The sequence below is a fragment of the Gekko japonicus genome, unplaced genomic scaffold (assembly GCF_001447785.1).
Source record: "Gekko japonicus isolate JY-2015 unplaced genomic scaffold, Gekko_japonicus_V1.1 scaffold3002, whole genome shotgun sequence".
NCBI classification, from domain to species: Eukaryota; Metazoa; Chordata; class Lepidosauria; order Squamata; family Gekkonidae; genus Gekko; species Gekko japonicus.
Genome location: NW_015162041.1, coordinates 87,214 through 110,927, shown reverse-complemented (window position 1 = coordinate 110,927; position 23,714 = coordinate 87,214). Strand labels below are relative to the sequence as shown.

The 23,714-nt window shown below is 49.3% G+C and overlaps 1 protein-coding gene across 1 annotated transcript in view; it reads right to left on the bottom strand.

Annotated features, from left to right (window-relative positions):
- Positions 1-23,714, bottom strand: part of DNAH7 (dynein, axonemal, heavy chain 7) — a gene marked incomplete at its 5' end in the record, with an annotated part of 123,165 nt that overhangs the window by 14,045 nt on the left and 85,406 nt on the right. The window contains 7 exons of the mRNA XM_015405583.1: positions 3,074-3,259; positions 3,830-3,991; positions 7,187-7,387; positions 12,880-13,041; positions 15,764-15,940; positions 18,100-18,192; positions 23,066-23,260. Coding sequence (XP_015261069.1) covers positions 3,074-3,259; positions 3,830-3,991; positions 7,187-7,387; positions 12,880-13,041; positions 15,764-15,940; positions 18,100-18,192; positions 23,066-23,260 — 1,176 coding nt within the window. The remainder of the gene's footprint in view (positions 1-3,073; positions 3,260-3,829; positions 3,992-7,186; positions 7,388-12,879; positions 13,042-15,763; positions 15,941-18,099; positions 18,193-23,065; positions 23,261-23,714) is intronic.

The following is a 23,714-nucleotide window of genomic DNA, read 5'->3' as shown; positions in this document are numbered from 1 at the left end:
AGGAAAGTGCAAAAGTGGGCTTGAAGCGCAACATCAAAAAAACTAGGGGTATGGCATCTGGCCCCATCACTCCTTGGCAAATAGAAGGGGAAGTCGTGGAAGTAGTGACAGACTTCATGTTCCTGGGATCCCAGATCACCGCAGACTGTGATAGCAGCCATGAAATTAAAAGACGCCTGCTCCTTGGTAGGAAAGCAATGGTGAACCTAAACAGCATGATAAAAAGTAGAGACATCACCCTGCCAACAAAAGTCCACATGGTCAAAGCAATGGTATTCCCAGTAGTCATGTATGGCTGCGAGAGTTGGACTATAAGGAAGGCTGAGCGCCGAAGAATAGATTCTTTTGAACTATGCTCTTGAGAGTCCCTTGGACTGCAAGGAGATCAAATCAGTCAATCCTAACAGAAATCAACCCTGATTGTTCCCTGGAAGGCCAGAGACTGAAGCTGGAGCTCAAATACTTTGGCCACCCAATGGGAAGGGAGCACTCACTGGAGAAGACCCTGATGCTGGGAAAGATCGAAGGTCAAAGAAGACGGGGACAGCAAAGGGTGAGATGGTTGGACAGTGTCATAGATGCAACGAACATGAAATTAAGCAAACTCCGGAGCACGACGGAAGACAGGAGGGCCTGGCGTGATCTGGTCCATGGGGTCGCGAAGAGTCGGACTCGGCTGTGCGACTGAACAACAAAGGAAGAGGGCATTGTGCATGGAGAGAGAGACGTTGCCCCCCAGTCCTCGGGTCGCCCATCCAAGATTAGCCCTCACAGCAACATTATTTCTCAAGGGAATAAATGGTCAGTAGGACACTTTTAAAAGTTCACCCAACCAAGCCTCTGATAGCGCCAGGGTGAGTCTAAACCTAGAAGAAGAGATTGGATTTATACCCCGCCCTTCACTCGGAGTCTCAGAGTGGCTTACAAACTCCTCCCTTCCCACAACAGACACCCTGTGAGGTAAACGAAGAAGAGGAGGAGATTGGATTTATACCCTGCCCTTCGCTACCCAAAGGAGTCTCAGAGCAGCTTACAGTCTTCTTTCCCTTCCCCTCCCCACCACAGACAGACACCCTGTGAGGTAAACGAAGAAGAGGAGGAGATTGGATTTATACCCTGCCCTTCGCTACCCAAAGGAGTCTCAGAGCAGCTTACAGTCTTCTTTCCCTTCCCCTCCCCACAACAGATACCCTGTGAGGTAGGGGGGGCTGAGAGAGCTCTGACAGATACTGCTCTTTTTCAAGAACAGCTCTTATCAGAACCATGGCTTGCCCAAGGTCATCCAGCCAGGTGCAAGGGGAGGAGTGTGGAATCAAACCCGGTTCTCCCAGATTAGAGTCCGCGCACTTAACCACCACACCAGACCTGGCTCTCAGTGCCATACAACCTAGTACCAAACAACCTTGCTTCTACCTGCAGAGCTGCTTCCTGGGTTCTGTATCCTGGTCTGCGACAGAATGTTGGGGACTAGTTTTTATATATCTAACACTGCCAACAGTTGGGTTAGTGCTGTGGACTCCGGTGGACCCAACTGTGCATCCAGCGAATCTAGCCGTGTCCTCCCGTATTTTCAGGCTGGCTGTATGCTAGGTAATACCATGTCACTCGGAGTGTTTCTTACACTTCACCGGGGCTCCCCAACATTTTTCAGCCTGTGGGCACCTTTAGAAATCTGATGCAGTGTGGTGAGTGCAGCCACAAAATGGCCGCTGCCGAAAACGATTGCCACAGCTTCCCTTAAGCCACACGGTGTCCTTGTGCTGGGTGGCAACTGCTGCCAAAGCAGCATTTTTAAAAATCTACACAGCTGATCAGAAGGCTTGCTGGAGATTTTTGGCCACTGTGTGACTCAGAGGGTGCGTTCAGACGGGGCGTTTCAGCCGGCATAAACTGCACCAGTTCCAACCGGTGCAGTTTATGCCGGGTGAAACGTGATCACACTTACCTCCTGTCTGCGGAGCCCATTGCTGTATGCCCGTTCACACACAGCGGGCGTCGGCAGGTGTTTTTTTTTAATTCAGTTTCCGCATGCGCATAGGCAGCCATCCACAGAATGGCAATCTTCGCGCACGCGCAAAACATCCCATCCCAAAAAGCATGCCCTGGAGAAAGGACTTACCTTTAAAGTTTAAAGACCAAACTGGCCTCCCTGAGGTCCCGGACTCCTCTAAAACCTGAAACTAAGGACCTTTTTCTTTTTTTTTTAAACAAACACTGGGGCAAAGCTTCACCCAAGCGCATATCGCCGACCTAACAAAAAAAAATGGCGGGTGAAAAGCGGAAGCCTCAGGCTTCCGAACGGAAGTGGCTGTACAGCGGTGGAGAGCGATCAAACAGGGGGTAAAGCATTTACAACCGGTGCACTCAGGATACCACCACATGGGGACCTAGTGGCAGAATACAACAGTGTAAAGCTCTTTGCAACAGTTAGGGACGGAAGGCAGATGTTCTATGTGTGACCGCCGGTAAGTACACCGATTCCAATCGGCACCTATACCGTTGTAAATGCCCAATCTGAACGCACCCAGAGTGATGGATTGGATGGGCCATTGGCCTGATCCAACATTGGCTTCTCTTATGTTCTTAGAAGAGGAAACTGGATAAACATATGGAGCAGAGGTTCATCAGGGTCTACATAGGGACTCTCAGTCTGGGGCAAGGGATGCTCTGTATTCTTGGTGCCTGGGGGGGGGGGGCAACAGTGGGAGGGCTTCTAGTGTCCTGGCCCCACTGGTGGACCTCCTGATGGCACCTGGTATTTTTGGGCACTGTGTGACACAGAGTGTTGGACTGGATGGGCCTTTGGCCTGATCCAACATTGGCTTCTCTTATGTTCTTACGTTCTTAAAAGCCTCACCTGGCCCACCCACTTTCTAAAAACACTTGGCAGGTGCCAGGAAAGGTGCAGGGTGGGCATCATGGTGCCCACAGGCACGATGTTGGGGACCCCCGCTCTACACTCTTAAGATGCTGCTTCGTCATGGTAGCCCATGCACGGCTTCCCTTCTTTTCCATGGGACCTGAGGAGGGGAGCGTGGGTTGGATGCAGCCCAGTGTACGCGAAGAAGCTTACTTCTCCTTCAGGGGGGGCGAAATAAATGCCGCTGGAATCAAACTTGTAGTCGGGATCCGTCACGATGATGGGATTGTAGAACTTGTTCAAGATGCTGCGGAGGGTGCGCCGGTCCCAGTCATCGGTAACCCTGCCTCCGTAATTGCACTCGCCAGTCATGTAGCGGATGGCGTCAAACGGCAGCTCCTGGAGCGCAGAGAGAAGCAATTCGGTGTGACCTCTATGTCCGCATGGGGGAGGCTACTGAATAATGTTTCCTTGGAAGGAAAAGCTCAAAACGGTCTGGATCCCATACAACTTAAATTCGTTTTTTTCTTAAGTGTACTACCCCTTCTCCCGCCCTACAAACACACACCATCCAGCTGTGACCCACAGCATCGGTTGATGCATCTGCCCATTTCAATAGGGTGACACTATGGAATGGATTCTTTTGTGTGTGGGGGGTTTTTTGGGTTTTTTTTTTGCCTTTGTGTATGTGCGCATGTGCGCGCACCCGTGTCTGGAAGTCACGGCGACCTCTGGTGACTCCTACTGGGGCATGGAGGACGTTCAGAGAAGTGGCTTTGCTAGCCTGCCTCTGCTTCCCGGCCATGGTATTATCCTTTGGAGGTCTCCCGTCCAAATGGTCGCCCGGGTCGGCCCTGCTTAGCTTCCGAGGCCCTCCAAGATCGGGCTTGCCTGGGCTTGTCCAGGTCAGGGCTGAAGTGGATTCCTACAGTGGTTGTCTGTTTTGGAGGGGCTGCACGGGGAGGGTACCTCGTACTGGTTCAGGAACATGTGCAACTGCTGCACGCTGATCCGCAGGTCGGTCTCGTTGAACTCGTAAGGGATATTCCAACCCAGGGGGCCGAATTTCCGCCTCTCTTGGACCAGGGCGTGGAAGAAGCAGAGGCCGTACAGCAACTTCTTGAATTCAGCCTTTAAAAAAGAAGAAGACAGAAAATAATGTCCTACTCATAAACGTCTTTCTTCTTTCTCCGGCTTCTTAGTGTTATACAAATTAATATCCAGTCAAAAATAGAAAATTGAAGTCAAAATGAGGAGGAAGTTCCTGTATTTTATTGCAATGAAATACGGAAAACAGTTAGGCCAAAGGACCCATCAAAACTGACTGCTTTCTTCACAGCATAATCAGGAAACATGCCTCAATTAATAGCAAAACAATTAGACCAAATAGTTAACCAAAAATTGACAACTTTCTTCTTTTTCTTCTTCTTCTTCATCTTCTTCAGCATATTCTGAACATATATCTACGTTAAACTAAGTGTTTACTTAACCTAACCTAAGTGATAATGGGCAAGGATTCTTCATATCAGACCAAAATCTTATCTGACCCAGACATTGAAAGGTTTGCCCTAAGAACTACAGAATCATGACCTTTGTACCTATTATGTTGTCTGCTAACAATATCAGACCTACAATAGGAAAGCCTTCTATATAACAGGCCTTTCTAACATCCTAATAAAATATTACTTAAAGAACAAATCTATAAAAACCAGAGAAATATGAACATGAACAATCAAGAAGAAAAAAACCTATATATAAAAATCTTTATATTCCCATTCATACTACATTAGCGGGAGGACCGGTGGGGAATCTCAGTGCTCTGTTTATTCCTTTCCTTTCCTTTTATTCCCTTGGAAGCTCATTGATTCCTAAATCTTGAGCAGCAGAAAATACTTATTCCTTAGTTTTGGGATGCAAAGGTTAAAAGGACTGAGGCCTATTTTGCAACTGCTAAGATAAATTTAGGATCCTTATCGCTAAGCACAAGAGCCAGGGGTTTCTGGAACAAGGCTCTGTTTATTCATTTACTCCTCTCATATCCTGCCCTTCTTCAAAAGAGCCCATGTGCCTTCTAGGTCTTCCGTGCAAGTATCCAAATGTCTTTTCCTCCTTAGTGCCTTCAGATGCCTCTTTGTGGCTTGAGGAACCAGTAAATCTGTTGACTGACACCCCACCTCTGCCCCAGTCCCACATTAAGCCAGGGGTGGGGAGGGTGGGAGGATCGGTTTGGTTTTTAGAGCAAAGGGAAATGCAGGTGATGACCCCCCCTCGTGCTCACGGCTTAGCTCCCTGTAGCCTCTCTCCCTGTCTCCCTCCCACGTTCCCCTCTCGTATCAGAGACCAGCCAAAGGAAAAATTATTCTGGAAGAGAAGCTGTATGAAAATAAGAGCCAACTAGATGTTACCCAGGTCCAAGCCGTGTCCGCCAATGCCATTTTAGAGAAGATAGTGGCCATTTAAAAAATACTGCAAGGCACAGAGGGACCAGGAGACCTTGCCCCCCCCCGAGTCTTTTCAAGTGCTGAAACAGCTTCCCCCCAGCCGTTTTGATTTCAAAAAGGCGTGGGGGGGTCCTGGGGGTCCAACTCGGACCGGGCCCTCACAGCATTTTTCAAAAGTGCCCAAAATCTTCTCCAAAATGACATTGGTGGCCAGAGGTCGGACCCGTGGTCACAGTGACATCTAGTTTAGCCCTAAGAAACAGGCAGAGCAGGAAGAGTTTGAAACCCCGCGCTCTAAGATTCGGACGCCCACTTCTGGCTTCGATTAAACTAAAGTGCTTTTTTGAGCCTTGGCCTGCTTTGTTTCTGCAGCATCACTATGGTTTGTTTACTTATTTATTTATTAAAATGTAGGCCTCATACTGTTCTGCAGCAAAAAGTCCTCCAGGAGGCTCGCGGGCAGTGTTCCCTCTAAGCTGAGTTAGTGTGAGCTAGCTCACAGTTTTTTAGCCTCCGGCTCACACATTTTTGTCTTCGCTCAGGAAAAATGGCTCCAGAGCAAACTAATTTAGGCAGTAGTCAAATCTCTCGCTCATGAATTTAATGCCGGTAGCTCACAAAGTAGAATTTTTGCTCACAAGACTCCACAGCTTAGAGGGAGCATTAAAGAGAGTCTTAGCAATAAAATACCATGAACAAAAACAATCAATAACAGAAATTGTGGATCAGTTTCAGTGGGTCAGGAAGATCTGCAACGATGCATGCTGGGCGACCCTGGGGCAGCCACCTTTTCTCTTAGCCTAACCGCCCTCACAGGGTTGATGCGAGGATAAAAGGGGACAAGGGAAGTGCCACCTGTGCCATGCCTGCATTTCTCGGAGCAGAGCCAAAATGTAATAAATAGATGGATTCAACTGGTGGCAGCAGTCAAAACTCAAATAAACCAGACACACATGTGATCAGAGCCATTTTTCTATTTTGCACCAAAGAAAACCAACTTACTGCGACCACCTCGGTCTCTTCCCCTTATCCTGTTTGTATCTGAAAGCAATAGGAGGGCTTATATTTTTCCAGCATTCAAAGCTTTCGGTGAAAATCTATGAGCTTAAATGTCAAGGGAGAACTCCCGCATTTCAGTTTTCTAACTGTCCAATGTGTGGATTCCTACACAAGTCTTCAAACACAAGGGAAAGCGGCAGGCCTCCCAGCTGCTTTTATAGAGCTGCTTGCAGATCTCTCCTCTTTTGCCTCTTCTTGCTTAAAAAGCAGTGCTACTTTTTTTTGTGTTGGAAAAAAAACTTTATAGGGGTTTTCTTTAATTAATTGCTGGGGAAAGCAGAAAAGGATCATCGTCTCAGTTTAAGCACAACAATCTCCAGTTCTTAATTACGGCACCTATCAGGGAAATGATCTTGGGTCAAGCCCGTTCGCTCTCCGAAACCTAATTACAAAAACAGCAGGTGGCTTCCCCAGCCCGAGCGTTTATGAGCGCCATCCATCAACTGGCACGGGCCGCTTGAGCACTCCCCAGTTATAAGGCTCGCTCATGTTAATGCTTCCGATTAAAGACTCGGTTCTCAGCAGTGCCCGGGCTCAGCTATTCTTCTGCAGCGTGAATTTCTCCCCTGCCTTGCAGATTTGTGTCAGGAAACGACTTCCTCCCGACTTTTTAAATGGGACGCTGTATTATTAATGGCTCGCCCGCCGAAGCTCAGCGGGAAAAGGAACGAAGCTTTGGTGGCAAAATAAAAATAAAATTTTAATAAAATCCGCTGTTACTTGCTTCCCAGGAGCCAGTAATCAACACCAGCTTCGGCGCCCAGAGGACGGGTTTTAAGCGAGCTAATAATACGGGAGGGAGTGAGCGAATAACGGGCATACTTACAGGACACTTGCAGCTATTAAAGAACTCTGGGTCAGAGATGGGATCCATCAGATAGGAACGGATCACATTAGCCCGCAGGCCTTTTGGCGCCTCGTTGGTCATTTTCACTCCGTTCTGGAGCACGGAGACAGGGAAATTGGGAGATGGGTAGCTGGTGAGCCACAGGCGGAAATCGGGATGAGTCACGTCCGGATTGAGCTCCTAGAAGAGATGAAGAGCCCATGTAAGGGGCAAACACGGGACTTCCAACTGAAGCGGCATTTCTCTTGACCTACCTTATACTGATTCTTAACGTACCAGTTTTAAGCAGATTACTAAAATATAGAAAGAGCTAGACCCCATTTCTGGCGTGTGCCGTGCCCCAGAGGGAGTCTGATACACTCAAGACAAATTCACAATAAAATGATCTATACTTGTGCTGAACTAATTTCCTTCTTAAACTTGTCTTAATGTCAAAACAACATTTTGTTATCCTCAAAAAGAGTCTTTAGGGCACTGCGGAGCCGGGAAAAGTACAGAAGTGGGCGACCGAGATGACTCAGGGCAGGGGTCCCTGACCTTTCTGAGCTTGTGGGCACCTTTGGAATTCTCACATGGCATTGTGGGCACAACTGTTACCAAAATTGGTTATTTGGTATTGGATTACAGAAATTGGCTTAGCAAGAGGTGGGTATCTGGGATCTCAACCTATGTATGCCAGGATTGTTCCCTTAGAGAAACTCAAAATGGAGGGGGAGCGGTGGCACAGTGGGTATATCCCACTGCCTTAACATCTGAACTGTGTTAGTTCAAGCCCCGCGCTGGTGTGAGCAGCCAGCCTGTTGTCCCCAGCTCATCGTCCACCCAGCGATTCGAAAGCCTCGGCGAGTAGATAAAATGGGAACCGCTCCTTAGCGAGGGCGGGCACGCCAATCTCCCTTCTGGGAGGGCGTTAGCTGACGGTCGGACGTCCTGATCAAGGCTTGTAAGACGAAACAAGCTTGCCGGCTACAGAAAGAACTCCTGCAATGGACGTTCCGGCCAGGCGGTGGCAGTGTGGCGATAGACATACGGGTCCTGGAGCCTGGCCAGCAAGCAGCTGAGCCGGAAAATGACGAAGCCAGCCAGAAGACGTTCTACACTGGGCAGTGTCGGCGTGTGCAATTAAAATGAATATATGTTGTCTTCCCTATCCCCTACAAACATTGTTAGTCCCTTGTCTATATTTGAGTAACTGTACATCGCTTTGAGCCCACTGGGGAAAGCGATTAATAAATGGATGATATTATTATTATTATTAAATAAACCAGTCAGATGTTCAACTGGAAGGGTTTTTACTGAAAAATATTTTTCCTGAAAAATAATAATTCAAAGTGGGGTGCTGTTTTCCCGAGGAATCCATTGTTATAAATTATGCATTACCTTTAGGGTGGGAGAAGACGTTTGCAAGTCAGTCTCACGATTCACTTCCAGATAGTTTCCCGAGCTGTTTTTCTGACTGGCATTCCTTTTTGGGTCATTTCTGGGCCAGGCAGTGTTGTTTCTATGCTATGATATTTCGAGTGATATTATAAGAAGGGTGTTTGGGCTTGTTTTCTCCCTGGCTGCCAGCTACCCATCTGTGGGAAGGGTCTGACTTGCTAACATGATCACAAAATGGCTGCCATGGGAGGCGGAGCCAGCCACAAAAGGGCTGCTGCAGCTTCAGTCTCACTGTGAAACTCCTTCTGATGTGGTGGCAACTGCTCCCAAAGCAACTTTTTAAAAAATCTTTGCAGCCAATCAACTCTCCAGTGGCCAATCAGAAGCCTTGCTGGGTAAAAAACCCACCTGGCCAAACCCACTTTCTAAAAGCACGTGGTGGGCACCAGGAAAGCTGTTGGTGGGCACCTTGGCATCCGTGGGCACCACGTTGGAGACCCCTGATTAAGAGCACCTCCCCTATGAGGAAAGGATAACGAGTCTGGGACTGTTTAGTTTATAAAGAAGTGGCTGGGGGGGGTTTGACAAAGCTTTATAAAACTCTGCATCGGGTGGAGAACGTGGATAGAGGGAGCTTTTCTCCTCTTTTGCGATTTTGTCACGCCCTCCCCTACGAGGGGGCCCAGCGTGGGGGGTACAATGAGATAGCAAAGCATGTAAAAACAATTTCATATCACTTCAATTAAAATCTAAAAACCCCAGTTAAACTGCATGATGGTAAAATGGTAACCTATATACCCAAGGGATATAACTGTGTGTGACTTCAGACGGGCCATCAGGATAATAATTGGGCCCAGCCCCCAACCAATAATGCAAGTTGGTATCATAATTCACATGGCTGGATGGGGGGGGGGGGCTGGTTAGAGCAGGGGAGGCCAGATGTGCTGAGACGCCCGCTGCCTCAAACGAACGCCTGGTGGAACGGCTCCGTTTTACAGGCCCAGCAGAATTCTAACAAGTTTTTTGAAAAGACTTTATTGAAAGCTGTTTATTCCTGTGGCCATCACTACATCCTCTGGCAGTGAATTCCACATTTTAATCACCCTCTGTGTAAAGCAGTACCTCCTTTTGTCCATCCTGAAACTACTGCCCATCAGCTTCACTAGATGCCCTTGTTCTAGTCAAGACGAAGAAAAATTTCTCCTTGTCCGCTCTCTCCACCCAGTGCACAATTTTATAATCCTCTATCATCGCCCCCCCCCCCCCCAGTCATCTCTCTTCCAAACAGAAAAGTCCCAAACTCTTCAGCCTTTTCTCATAGGGAAGGGGCTCCAACGCCCTCATCGTCTTGGTCGGCCCGCCTCTGTAACAACTATGAATGAGTTTCCAGTGGGGCTAACTGATAGATTTTCTTATTCATCAGCATTTGGAGAAGATGCCCTCCCCAAGCTCAGGAGAGGGGGGTAGAGATGAGTGTTTGGGGAAAAGACAACCACACAGTTGGGCCTCAAATGAAGGAAGGAGGAGCTGGGCTGAGGCATTCTGGGTGGGTGGGTGGGATGCTGGCATGTGTACGGAACTCATTCTCGGTATCTGACATGGGATAGCTCATCTGCTGCCATATTTTGCCTCCAATCTGTGTATTTTGTGAGTAAAGCAGCTATTGCAAGAATGAGTTTTGAAGGCTAGAGACCTTCAGAGGTGGGTTGGCCGTTGCCTGCCTCTGCGTGGCAGACCTGGACTTCCTTGGTGGTCTCCCATCCAAACACTAACCAGGGCTGACCCGGCTTGGCTGTCAAGCAAGATATAGATAGATAGAAATAGATGCCGATACGATGTCTCCAACATTCTTTCCTACAAACGGACCAGGCCAGATAGTGCTACCATTGAAACTTCTCGCCACTTAAGAAGAGGAGGAGGAGGAGGAAGAGATTGGATTTATACCCTGCCCCTCACTACCCGAAGGAGTTTCAGAGTGGCTTACAGACTCCTTTCCCTTCCCCTCCCCACAACAGATGCCCTGGTAGGTGGGGCTGAGAGAGCTCTTTTGAGGACTGCCCTTGAGAGAACAGCTCTGAGAGAACTTGTGACTGATGTATGGAAGTGGAGAGTGTCGAGAGCAGTTTTTTGCCCATCGCCCTGATCACGTCATCAGAAAAAAGGGCAAAAATCTCAAGGTCGTGCTCTGAAAGGGATGTTTAATGTAGCCTGTCAAACTGTGATCTAAGAAAACGGGGGGGGGGCACGATAAAGAGGTTTGGGGATCAAGCTACGTTGGGCTACTTTAAGCTTCTCTTTTGGAGTAGCTCTCTGAGGTTGTTGCCGCCTGTTTTGTTTATCATCTGGCTGCTGGCCACACCCCCATCTCTCGTCTTTTGGGTCAGCTGCTGCTGTTTGCTTGTTTTTTGGGGGGGGCACTCTCGGGTACACGGGCATCTTCTGTGTTCTCTATTTCGGGCTGTTTTCCAGCACGCCAAACAGGGAAGCCATCCTGGAAGAGATGTTGACCAGGATGGAGATTTGGCACTACAGCGGTGCCTCCTGGGTCGTGACGCCATGCGTATCCGTGCCAGGCCAGTTAGATGAGCACAGCTGCAGTTATCAAGAGCAGGCCAGCCCGCTCACAAAAGCTTCTATCTGGAAGCAACCTCAGTCCACAAAATTAAAAGTGCGGGAAGCGGGAAGGAGGGAGAAGAGCTACTGTGCCACACGGGGGACTGCTGTGGAGGGTCGCCAGTTCTCCAGCTGCCCGGCAGTGTACCGAAGGGATCGGTCAGATGGCATGCATCTCCCTGGGACCAGATGTGCTGGATCAATGTGCCCAGATGGGTGTCCTTTCGCCTCTTCCCTGTTTGCGTATCTCTGGTCAAGGCGTCTCTCTCGCCTTGTCCTCTCCGTGCTTCAGAATATTCCATCTGCTAATTACTTTCTTGCCTCTCAGAATCTTGTTTTGTGGGGCAATTCCCCTTTCTCTATCCGCTGTATCAGCGCTTGCCCCTCTCACTTTCTAAGGTTGTTTGTCGCTTAGACTATCTCACCGGAGCACCACGCCACGTCTGCTTTGGAATTGCAGCTGTGCATTATGACTCCACTGCTCTGGTCACCGTATCTCCAAAAGGACACTGCAGATCTGAGGAAAGTACGGAGGCGGGCGACCAAGAGGTTGAAGGGCTTGGAGCCCCTTCCCAAGGAGGAAAGGCTGGAAGAGTCTCTGGGACTTTCCAGTTGAGAAGAGACAACCGAGGGGGAAACATGATAGAGGGTTGATCGGATTATGCACGGGGCGGAGAGAGTGGACAAGGAGAACTTCTTCTCCCTCTCCCCAAATACTAGAACTGGAGGGCACCTGATGAAGCTGATGGGCAGTAGGTGCAGGACGGACAAAAGGAAATTCGACTTCACACAGGGAGAGTGATTAAAATGTGGAGTTGGCTGCCAGGGAATGTAATGATGGCCACGGGAATAGACAGCTTTAAAAGGAGATTAGACAGATTAGACAGCCATGTGTATCAATGGCTACTTGCCATGATGACTGAGGGGAACCTCCCCATTCAGAGGCACTAATCCTCGGAATCCCAGAGCCAGGAGGCAGCATCAGGGGAAGGCCTCGGCCTCTCTGCCCTGGTGTTGGACCTCCATAGGAACTGGTCGGCCCCTGTGTGAGACAGGAGGCTGGACTACATGGACTATTGGTCTGATCCAGCAGGGCTCTTCTGAGGTTCTTAGGAAGGCCTTGGCCTCTGTCTCCAGTTGTTGGCCCTCCAGAGGAACTGGTTGGCCACTGTGTGAGACAGGAGGCTGGACTAGATGGACCCTCACTGGAATGATCCAGCAGGGCTCTCCTGATGTTCTTCTCAGGGAAAAGCCTCGGCCTCTCTGCCCCGTTGCTGGTCCTCCAGAGGAACTTGGTGGCCACTGGGTGAGACGGGATGCTGGACTAGAGGGACCCTCACTGGTCTGATCCAGCAGGGCTCTCCTGATGTTCTTCTCAGGGGAAGGCCTCGGCCTCTCTGCCCTGTTGTTGGTCCTCCAGAGGAGCTGGTTGGCCCCTGTGTGAGACGGGAGGCTGGACTAGATAGACTATGGGTCTGATCCAGCAGGGCTCCTCTTATGTTTGCATGTCCCCTTCCTTATTAATGCCTTCACCTTCTCTCTAACTTACAGCCGCACCCTACACCTATTACCTTGGAAATAAATCCAGCTTTATTCATTAGTTCCATAAGACTGGGCGACTTAGCAGCACACTGGGCCAGATGTGTTCTGTATCATGCAATATTGTGTGTGGCTTTTACCTCGCACACTTTTTCCAGCATCGGCATCCACGAGGTGGCCAGATGGCAGTTCTGCAGGACCACCCAGCTGCCCTCCTTCACCGCCTTCTCGATCATGCGCATGGCGATGGGGCCCTGGCCTTGGCCGAGGGACAAGGAAGTCAGCTTGGAGGCACCAAAGCCCTGCATGGACAAGACGTTTGTACAATGGGGGCAGGTGGACAAAAGCCGCCCGAGGCCCAGGTATTTATTTAGCACGTGCTTACGTCACCTCTCCAGGAACCGACACAAGGCAATAATAAAAACAAAACATTAAAAATATGAATTATAATCTGGCATTAAAAACCAAGCCTACCATCCAAACATAGATCGGGGTCTCCAACCTTTTTGAGTCTACGGGCACCTTTGGAATTCTGACACAGGATAGTGGGCGGAGCCAGCCACAAAATGGCTGCTGCAGGAGGCGGAGCCAGCCACAAAATGACTGCCGTGGATTACCTTCAGACACACAGTGAAGGTCCGTGTGCTGCGGTGGCAGCTGCTATCAAAGCAACGTTTTTTAAAAATCCGCACAAGCCAATTGAAACTCCAGTGGCCAATCAGAAACTTCCCTGGGCGAAAGCCCCATCTGGCCCCACCCACTGTCCAGAAACACCTGGACGATACCAGGAAGGGTGTCGGTGGGCTCCATGATGACCTTCGACAACCACGTCGGGGGGGCCTAAAACAGACCCTGGGAACAGACCACTGACAGCTTAAAATAACGGTCCCCACGCTAAAATAGTACTAAAAACCCAACCCCTTAATTAAAAAGCCCAGGTGAGCAGAAATGTTTTGGCCTGGAGTCTGACAGAGAGCAACGTAGGCACCAGGTAAGCCTCGAGGAGGAAAGGCATTCCAGAAGCAAGGTGCTGCTGCTGAAAAAGCTCCGTCTCTCCTCCTGCGGAGTGCGGGGGGTTGGACTAGATGACCTGCAAGGTCCCTTCCAACTCTTAACATTCTGTGATTCTCTCGTCGCCACCGTCCTCACCTCTGAAGACACAGGGGCACAGAGGGCGGGGGCTCGAGAGGCAGAGCTTAACCGGTGGGGAGAACAATACGGGAGGAGTAGCGCAAGAGACATTGTGGTGCAGACCAGTGTTCCCTCTAAGTTGAGTTAGTGTGAGCTAGCTCACAATTGTTTAGCCTCCGGCTCACAATTTTTTTTTCTCAGCTCAGGAAGGATGGCTCCAGAGCAAACTAATTTATGCAGTAGCCAAATCGCTCGCTCACAACTTTAACACCAGCAGCTCACCAAGTAGAATTGTTGCTCACAAGACTCCACAGCTTAGAGGGAGCACTGGTGCAGACCGTTCTGCATCTGCTCACTGGATGACGCTGTGGCACCTTGTTAAACACGTGCAACCATCAAGTGTCACACAGAGAATGGGGTGAATCATCTGTCTTTCAGGGAATCTCCCCCCTATTAAGAAGATTCCCATATAGGACCCAGATCTCCCAGAGGAGTTGTGAAACTTCACTCATCACTACCTGAGAAGTGGTTGACGCTCAAATAAAACTGAACGCAATTTAACACAGATCTCGCAACACAGCGCAAAAATGGTCTCCAGCAGCAAGCATAGTCTTCTACAGTAGATGCGACACAAAACTTATATATCAAAAAGCCCTTGGAGAGACATACTTGATGGACAATATCTCTGACAAAATTAACAAATCCCTATTGAAACCAGTCAAAACAGATTTTGATAGCAAATGGTTCCCGGTATTAGAATTTATATCACGGCATGAATTCATATCACCAGATTGGAAACAATTGCAGAAATGGCTCTAAACACTGACCCTCTCAAAAAGTGTACCATATTGTATTCCCATTGCTTTAATAATTTCTCTCTACCTTAACGATATGAGTTACCATTTTTTATTACGCTTTAATGTATTATAAGTAGCACTAAAGAAGAAATCTGGGACTCCTCTCCACATGGAAATACACTGTCGATTGATTGTTCATAGATAGTTTTGTTAAACTGCTGAATTTCATTACACTAGTTGTACTATATTGCAATAAAAATTACACCAAAAAAAAGTCCTTGAAAAGAACTCTTGTTAATTGGTTGCAATGAAAAGAATAAAGGGTCTTGGATGCATTTCAGACTAAAAAGAAAAAAGGGGGGGGGGGAGAATCAAGCTTAATTCCTACTTTGGGAAATCCTGAAGCGGCTCACTCACTGACATAGCATGTCAGTGCTGACGAATAATTCAGACCACTGACGAATAATTCGGAATTGGTGGTCTCAGGTTTAACATGGGTCAAGATGGGTCACCGTGTTTGTCTTTAGCAGTAGAAAAGAGCAAAAGAGCCCCGGAGCACCTTAAAGGTAAAGGTAAAGGTTCCCTTGCTCAAAAGCCAGTCGAGTCCGACTCTAGGGTTGCGGTGCTCATCTCCGTGTCAAAGCCGAAGAGCCAGCGCTGTCCAAAGACGTTTCCGTGGTCATCTGGCCGGCATGACTAAACACCAAGGCTGTGCACGGAACGCTGTTACCTTCCCACCGAAGTGGTACCTATTTATCTACTTGCAATTTCTTGCTTTCGAACTGCTAGGTTGGCAGGAGCTGGTACTAGAGACGGGAGCTCACTCCGTCATGCGGCAACTCGGGCCTCGAACTGCTGAACTACTGACCCTCCACAGCCTGCAGTTCAGCGTCTTAACCACTTGAGCCACCGCAGCTCCTGGGAGCACCTTAAAGACTAACAAACAGTTGTGGCGCTCACGACAGCTCCTCCCCTGCCACAAAGCTTGTTAGTCTTTAAGGTGCTACTGGACTCTTGATGAGGTTTAACACGTGCATCATCTTAATGGTTTTACACACACACACACACACACACACATGCACACACATGCACGTACCTGGTCATCAGCAAACTTGAGAAGGGCCGCCATAGGATCCGCCCCAGGAGACAGCACAAAAATCAGCGGTGCGCAGCAGTGACTATCACCAAAGGCTTTGGACAAATCAAAAGGAGGTGGCTCAATGAACATCCGTCCCAAGTCCCCAGTGATGAACTCCTGCACCATTGGAATGATCTAGGGAAACCAAGGTTGAAAAAGGGAGTAAAGGCAGTTCGATGATCGACAGCCGGTGGTGGGATGCAGACACGCCCATCAGGTGTATGAATCGACATTTACACAAATGCTGCCAGGTGTCTTTTAGTTCCTTCATGGACGGGCAGGTAAAGGAACGAGTTAAACCTGCCCATTGACAACAAAGGGAGGAATAGCAAAGTAGATATGAAAGAATGGGATTCACATCATTGGCCCCGGTCACACGGAGGGTTTGCAGTAGGCACGAATGTCAGGCGGATCTTCGGGACGCGATCACACCGCGACATCTGGGAAGTGTAGCGCACCCGTGGCCAACCCGTGGCGTTCTGCCAAAGACACGTAGTAGGAAAGTACTGCGGAAGGTGCACTAGTATCTGTGAAACGCGGGGTGGGGCGTCTGATCATGGGAGCGCTAGTATCCCGTGGCATCTGGCGCCCGTCCACATCCCGTCGCAAACCGGATGTTTTTCGTAAGCGCATGCGCACAAACATGTAACTGAAAGCAGTGCTGCTCTGCAGAACTGCGCATGCGCACAAACGCGAAACACTTGCCGCGCTGCTTCTTTGCCACGCTCAGGCATCGCCGTGTGATCACCAGCTAACAACCTAAGCGCGAAGCCTTGGGGGACCGTGTGATCGGGCTACAGCACTTTATTTTGCTCCGGGGCGAACAGCCACACCTCCCCCCTGCGTTATCTGGCCCATGTGACCAGGGCTGTTATGTTTACACACAAACACAACTTTCTAAACGAATTACTGCTGTGTTGGTCTGTCTGCAGCAGTAGAAGAGAGCAAGAGTCCAGGAGCACCTTCAAGATGAACAGGGCACGAGCTTTCATGAGAAACTTCTGAAGTGAGCCGTGGCTCTCTAACGCTCCTCCCCTGCCACAATTTTTTTAGTCTTTGAGGTGCTCTTTTGCTCTTTTCTGCTGCCCTTTATGTTCGTCATGTTCTGATCCCTCCTTAAGAAACTGAGCTGGCAAAATGGGCTAAGATGGTGATCTGAAGGAACACTCCCAGCCAAGGCTTCTTGGCAGAATATCCAAATAGGAGAAAATGGACCATAAATGTGTCAAACAGCCGGGTGGGAGGTGTCTTCTAGGGTTACCAAGTACTTACCGCAATTTGGCAGGGGAAACATGATCCCCGGCCGGAACATTCCTCCCTGTAACGCACCACGCCATCGGCAGTAAGTGATGCCGGGTGACGCTCTGGCAATGGGGCTGAAAATTCGATGATACCATCGAGTTTCCAGCCCCATCGCCAGAGCGTCACCCGGCGTCACTTCCTGGTGACGGCATGGTGCGGCACGTCTGTTGTCCGCACAGGAATGGTCCTGGGAAGAAGGAATGGTCCCGGGTGGGGCTGTCGAGTCCCCCTTGGCCACCGGCAGCCGGGGGGGGGCGGGCGCTCCGGATTGGAAAACTCCTGCTGTGGGTTATAATGGCACCCTCCAGAGCACCCCTTTTCTCCAGGGGAAGTTGTTTTTGTAGTCTGGAGATGAGCTGTGATTCCGGGGGATCCCAGGTCCCACCTGCTGGCATCTCTGCAGGCAGAGGTCTTTCATATCACTCACCACCAATGTGCCCTCTGTGGAGTCTTGTGAGCAAAAATTCAACTTTGTGAGCTACTGGCATTAAAGATGTGAGTGAGCCATTTGGCGACTGCATAAATTAGCCTGTTCTGGAGCCCTCCTTCCTGAGCTAAGACAAAAATGTTTGAGCTGGAAGCTACAAAAAACTGTGAGCTAGCTCACACTCAGCTTAGAGGGGACACTCCCTCCCGCCCTGGTCCTTTTAGGTGGAGATGCCGGGGGCTGAAAGTGGACCTCCTGCGTACCAAGCAGATGCTCTTACCACTGAGCCACACGCGGCCCCTCTCAACAGCCACACATCTCTCGGTGAGGTTTCGGAAAGATGACGTGGCCAGCCATAAGCTTAGCTGTAGTGGACCTGCAAGGCTAAAGAAGAGCTGGCCGAGGCGGGCCTGTTCCGAGACCCGTCGGGAACCCGGATTCGAAACGAAGCACGCGGTATGTTGCGTGGCCGTTGAGCCCGAAGGCCTTTCCGCTTTCTCCTTAAGCACTGAGTGCCACACACACCCCCGCTGAGCTCCCCCCCCTCCCCAACAAGTGGACTTACTTTGTCAGGCCGGAGGCAGCGGATGACCAGCATCCTCTGGAACCCGCTCAGTTTCTCTTGCCAGATCTCGGGAAAGGCTTCGTGCTGCGGCTCCTGCAAACACACACACAGGCGTCTGTTTGGCTTTGCCGCTCGAGAGCAAAGGATAGGACCGTCTGGAAGTCTGTCCGTAGCAACAAAGGAAACATCTGATGGAGGATCCTGTGAAAACTAGGGCTACAGCAATCACACAGCCAACGCTCTCAAGAGCCGCGTCAGGGCATCCCCAGAGCTCTGGTTGTCAAGAGCCGACCAGGTGGGCTGCATTGGGTTGCAGTCGGATCCCTACCAGTCAAATCCTGTTGCACCGTCCACTGGATATTCGACCCTCATGGATAGTACTGACTTATTGTATTCCGGCGGGCAGCCATGTTGGGCTGAACCAGCAGAACAAAGTCGGAGTCCAGTAGCACCTTTCAGACTAACAAAGTCGAACTCTGGGTGTCAGCTTTCGCGTGCATGCAGGCAGGCTTCTTCAGATACATGCAGATAACGTGCGTGCAGACAAAAGCCGACACACAGAATAAAACTGTGTTGCTCTGAAAGGTGCCACTGGGTCACTCAGACTTGGTTGACTTATTCTGTGTAATCCTTATTCTACCTAATCCACACCTTGCATCTCGGCAAGGTTGACTTATTCTGTGTGATCCTTATTCTACCTAATCCACCTTGCATCTCGGCAAGAAAGGCGGATGAGAAATAACATAAATATGATACAATTAAATAAACTCACTTGTGTGTCAAGGGGTCTGTTGACTGTTACACAACGTTTCCCCCCCCCCCAGCTTTTGGAAGAGGGTAATTTGGCCTACCCATACCCTTTGGGGGGGGGGTTCCCCCCCTTAAAGCAGGGTTTGCACTCCCGGCTTTAGATTTCAACACGTGAATTGACACATTTGGATACCCCCCCCCCATTACATCTAGCTCGGACCTCTGGGGTTCGGGAACAGCATGCTTCTTCCAGACCTACCACTGCCGTGCCCTACAACAGCTCCATAAAAAGAATAAAGAAATCAGTACTTTATTCAGTAAATTCAACACAAATATACGATGGTGTGCCTTGACTACAGTGTGGTATAGTGGCTATGGCAGGGGTCCCCAAACTTTTTAAGCCTGCGGACACCTTTGGAATTTTGACAGAAGCAGGTGGGCCCAGCTACAAAATGGCTGCCGAGGGAGGCGGAGTCAGCCACACACTGAAGAGGCTTTGCAGGGGAGATCAGCTGCTGCTAAAACCACATTGTCAGACATCTGCACAGCCGATCTGAAGCCTTGCTGAGGAAAAGGCCCAGGTGACACCACCCACTTTCAACAAACCCTTGGCAAGTGACAGCAAAAGTGTTGGCAGGGCACCACGTTGGGGACCCGTGGGCTAGAGCATCCAGCTAGGTCTGGGACCCACCGGTTCAGATCCCCACTTTTGCATGGGAGCCTGGGGGCGTGACTTTGGGCCAGTCACAGAGTCTTAACCTAACCTACCTCACTAGAGGTGCCAGGTCTCTTCAAGAAGCCAGTGGGGGGATGGGGGGGGGGGCTCCGGGAGCCAGAAGCATCACCCCCCAACATACCGCTGTCACCCAGAAGTGATGTTGTGCATCATTTGGGAATGATATAGGCACGCTGGGGGCAACACTCTGGTTTTTGGACAAAACTCTTATGGTAAAATCACCCTCAAACCATAGAGTTTTGCCCGGAAAGCAGAGTATCACCCCCCCTGGATGTCAACAGGTGACATCAGAAGAAGAAGAAGAAGAAGAGATTGGATTTATACCCCACCCTTCACTTGGAGTCTCAGAGCGGCTTACAAACTCCTGCCCCTTCCCCTCCCCACAACAGACACCCTGTGAGGTGGGTGGGGCTGAGAGAGCTCTGACACAAACTGCTCTTTTTCAGGGACAGCTGTGCCAGAGCTTGTGACTGACCCAAGGTCACATCAGCAGGTGCAAGTGGAGGAGTGGGGAATCAAACCCGGTTCTCCCAGATAAGAGTCCGTGCACTTAACCACTACACCAAACTGGCTCACCAAAATCAGCACGTCACCCAATGCTGCTGGGGGGGGGGGGGAGTTTCCTCCCACCAGCCAGTTGGCTGGCGGCGGGCAGAAGCCCACACAAATGCGGGATCCCCCACCCCAAACTGGGGGATGGTAACCCTATGCTTCATAGGGGTTTTGTCAGGATCGAACGGAGGAGAGGATGATGTCAGCTGCTTTGGGTTCCCTCTGGGAAGAAAGGCAGGGTATACACGGAGCAAATAAATAAATACGCCAAGTGTGAATACATCCGAATGGGAAGATGTGTTTGAAGATGGAGCGGATCTATTCTCTCTTGCTCCAGATTGCAAGACTAGATCTAAGGGTGGAAATTACAAGGGAGTCGATACCGGCTCAAAATCAGGAGGAACTTCCTAACTTTAAGAGTGGCTGAGCAGTGGAACAGACTGCCTCTGGGGGAGGTGGTGGAGGCTCCTTCACTGGACTTTTTCAAGCGGAGGCTGGACGACCATCTTCCAGGTATGTTGTAGGGCTCTCTTTCGGCTCTGCTCCTGCAGAGTGCAGGGGGTTGGACTAGATGACCTGCAAGGTCCCTTCCAACTCTAACATTCTATGATTCCATAGCAGAGCAATTAAAGTCATTTCCTCGAAAGAATGAAATGCAGTTTTAATAAATCGTCCATGCCCAGCATCCGCTGAGTTGCAAAATAAGGGCCAGTGTGCAGGATGTAGGATTATAAACCGCGGTCCTAGGGGCACTTTCCTGGGAATAAGCCTCACCAAATAACATGAGACTTACATTCAAGTAGTCCTGTTTAGGATTGCAACCTTAAAACTGAGGCAAGGAACTGACTTCAGGAATTGGCAGAAGTTGGCTAAAGTCCCCCAGATATGTCCCAGAACTGTTTTAATAATGTATCGATAAGGAAACCAAAATCTGCCAATGTCTGTCACATCCCCAAATTTATATTATCAATGGGGGCATACCCAATTCTAGCAACTGTATCGGTAGACTAGATAAAGGTCAAATTAATGCCAACACAATGGCAGTATAGATAGCAGGAGTTTTTAAAAAACATTTTAAAAGACTTCCTTGGTATGCAGCTTCCAATTAAGAAATGGCATCGTGACACGGTTTCATTCCAAAGTCATTAACACAAATACTTTTGCGTAATGACTCCTCCTGATAGGGAATGTTTAATAGCAAGACAATTGTTATGCAGACACAGCTTTCGGCTTCAAATTAAAAATGTGATCTTTTTCACAGAGTGACACGATAAGCTTTCACACAAACAATTTCTCACGGCAGAGAAGTAAAGGGACAGCGAGAAGAAACTCGGGGTCTGTGTGAGGTTTCTTTTGAAGGGTGTCTGGAATGGCAGCAACGGGGGATCCCAACTGGGATATACCATAAGACAAAGAACAAGGTGAATCCAGAATAGCAGAAACTTGAACGTGGATCGTCAGTTAGTGAGAACAATGTATGACTCTCAATCATAGAAGAACCATCAAGATTTTATAACTAAGAGTTCTTCCTTGACATTTATACCTTGTTCTCATTAACTGACGATCCGCGTTCAAGTTTCTGCTACTCTGAATTCACCTTGCTATTTGTATTATTTTATAGCACATGTGACAATCCTACTTTTTGTAATAATTTTGCCATTAATATTGAAAATTCATTATACATGTAACATTTAGTGACTTCTTGCAGTGTTTCTTCTAGTTTTGAGTTGTATGAAGGCACTGTAATCCTTCCTATGCCTTTTGGGATACACCATAAGGCACATTCGTGGCCAATGTGACATTCGATGTCACTGACTTCTGACTTGCTGCTGTGCCCGTTCCAAATGCTGATGTTAACTCTTAATAATAAGGAGGAGGAAGAGGAGATTGGATTTATACCCTGCCCTTCACTCAGAGTCTCAGAGCGGCTTACAAACGCCTTTCCCTTCCCCTCCCCAGAACGGACACCCTGTGAGGTAGGTGGGGCTGAGAGAGCTCTTTTGAGAACTGCCCTTTCAAGAACAGCTCTGAAAGAACTATGGTTTGCCCAAGGTCATCCAGCAGCTGCGAGTGGAGGAGTGGGGAATCAACCCCGGTTCTCCCAGATTAGAACATAAGAACATAAGAGATGCCAATGTTGGATCAAGCCAAAGGCCCATCCAGTCCAACACTCTGTCACACAGTGGCCAAAAATACCAGGTCCCATCAGGAGGTCCACCAGTGGAGTCCGCACACTTAACCCACCACACCAAACTGGCACGCAGTGGCTTGGGACCAGGACACCTGAAAGACCACCTCCCTCCACCCACATGACCTGCCTCGGTCTACAGCAGGGGTCCCCGTGATGCCCGCCAAGTGTTTTTAGGAAGTGGGCATGGCCAGGTGGGACTTCTGATTGGCTGTGCAGATGAAAGGCGTCCTGTTAAACAGAACGTCTGCATTAAATGTTGAAGAGTTACTGTGAAAGTTAGGCATTTTGTTGGCTCCACCTCCCGCAAAAGCTATTTTGTTGTTGCGCCCAACGGACCAGGATTAGAATCAGAGCAGTCCTCCCAGGCTCGAAATAGTTGAGGACCCCCAGTCTAGAGATATGTTAGTACTGCTCCTTGAGAGCTTCCAGTGGATGTGAAGCAGGCCGGCCCCCGGTGTATGGCTACCGGCCCCCCTTGGGAACCCGTGTCAGATGTAAGGTGTGTCCTGGCCCGGAGCTGACTGGCTTCATGCAAAAGAAAATTTCCTTTGCCTCGAAATAAGCTGAAGAACAGTGGCTCTGTCCCAAAGATGGAAGTGCTGATCACCGCATTTGTGACATGTGGCAGCTGCAAAGCCAAACTACTGCTCCAGGCACACCTGCTGGGAGTCGGGGATTTGGGGAGTGGAGTTTGGATGAACTAGCCAAAAGGGAACAAGGGAAATCCGGCAACGTACCAGGCTGTCGTAGACCAGTTTCCAACCTTCCTTCAAGCGCATGAATTCCTTTCGGATGGATTTGAAGGTCGCTAATTCATCCAGGCGGCAGATTTCGTCCCAGGACTTCTGGGGCAACCAGGGGCAGGGGTTAGAATAGGGGTTGTCTAGGCCGATCCCCCCCGTGAGCAGGAATTTCCACTCCGGTTCGTCGACCTGCAATAAAATCGAAAAATAAATTTGGGGACTTTGGAAACTATGCATAGAGCAACATTAGAGCTACACTATGTGTTTAGTGAGATGAGGAGGCTTTCCTGAATGAACAATGCAAAGTAATAGAGGAAAACAATAGAATGGGAAGGACTAGAGATTTCTTCAAGAAAATTGGAGAAATCAAGGGAGCATTCCATGCAAAGTTGGCCATGATAAAGGACAAAAATGGGAGGGACCTAACAGAAGCAGAAGAGATTAGGAAAAGATGGCAAGAATACACAGAAGAACTATACAAGAAAGACCTCGATGTCCTTGACAACCACGACAGTGTAATCACTGACCTTGAGCCAGACATCTTAGAATCCAAAGTCAAATGGGCCTTAGAAAGCATTACTAACCACAAAGCTAGTGGAAGTGATGGTATCCCAGCTGAGCTATTCAAAGTCTTAAACGATGA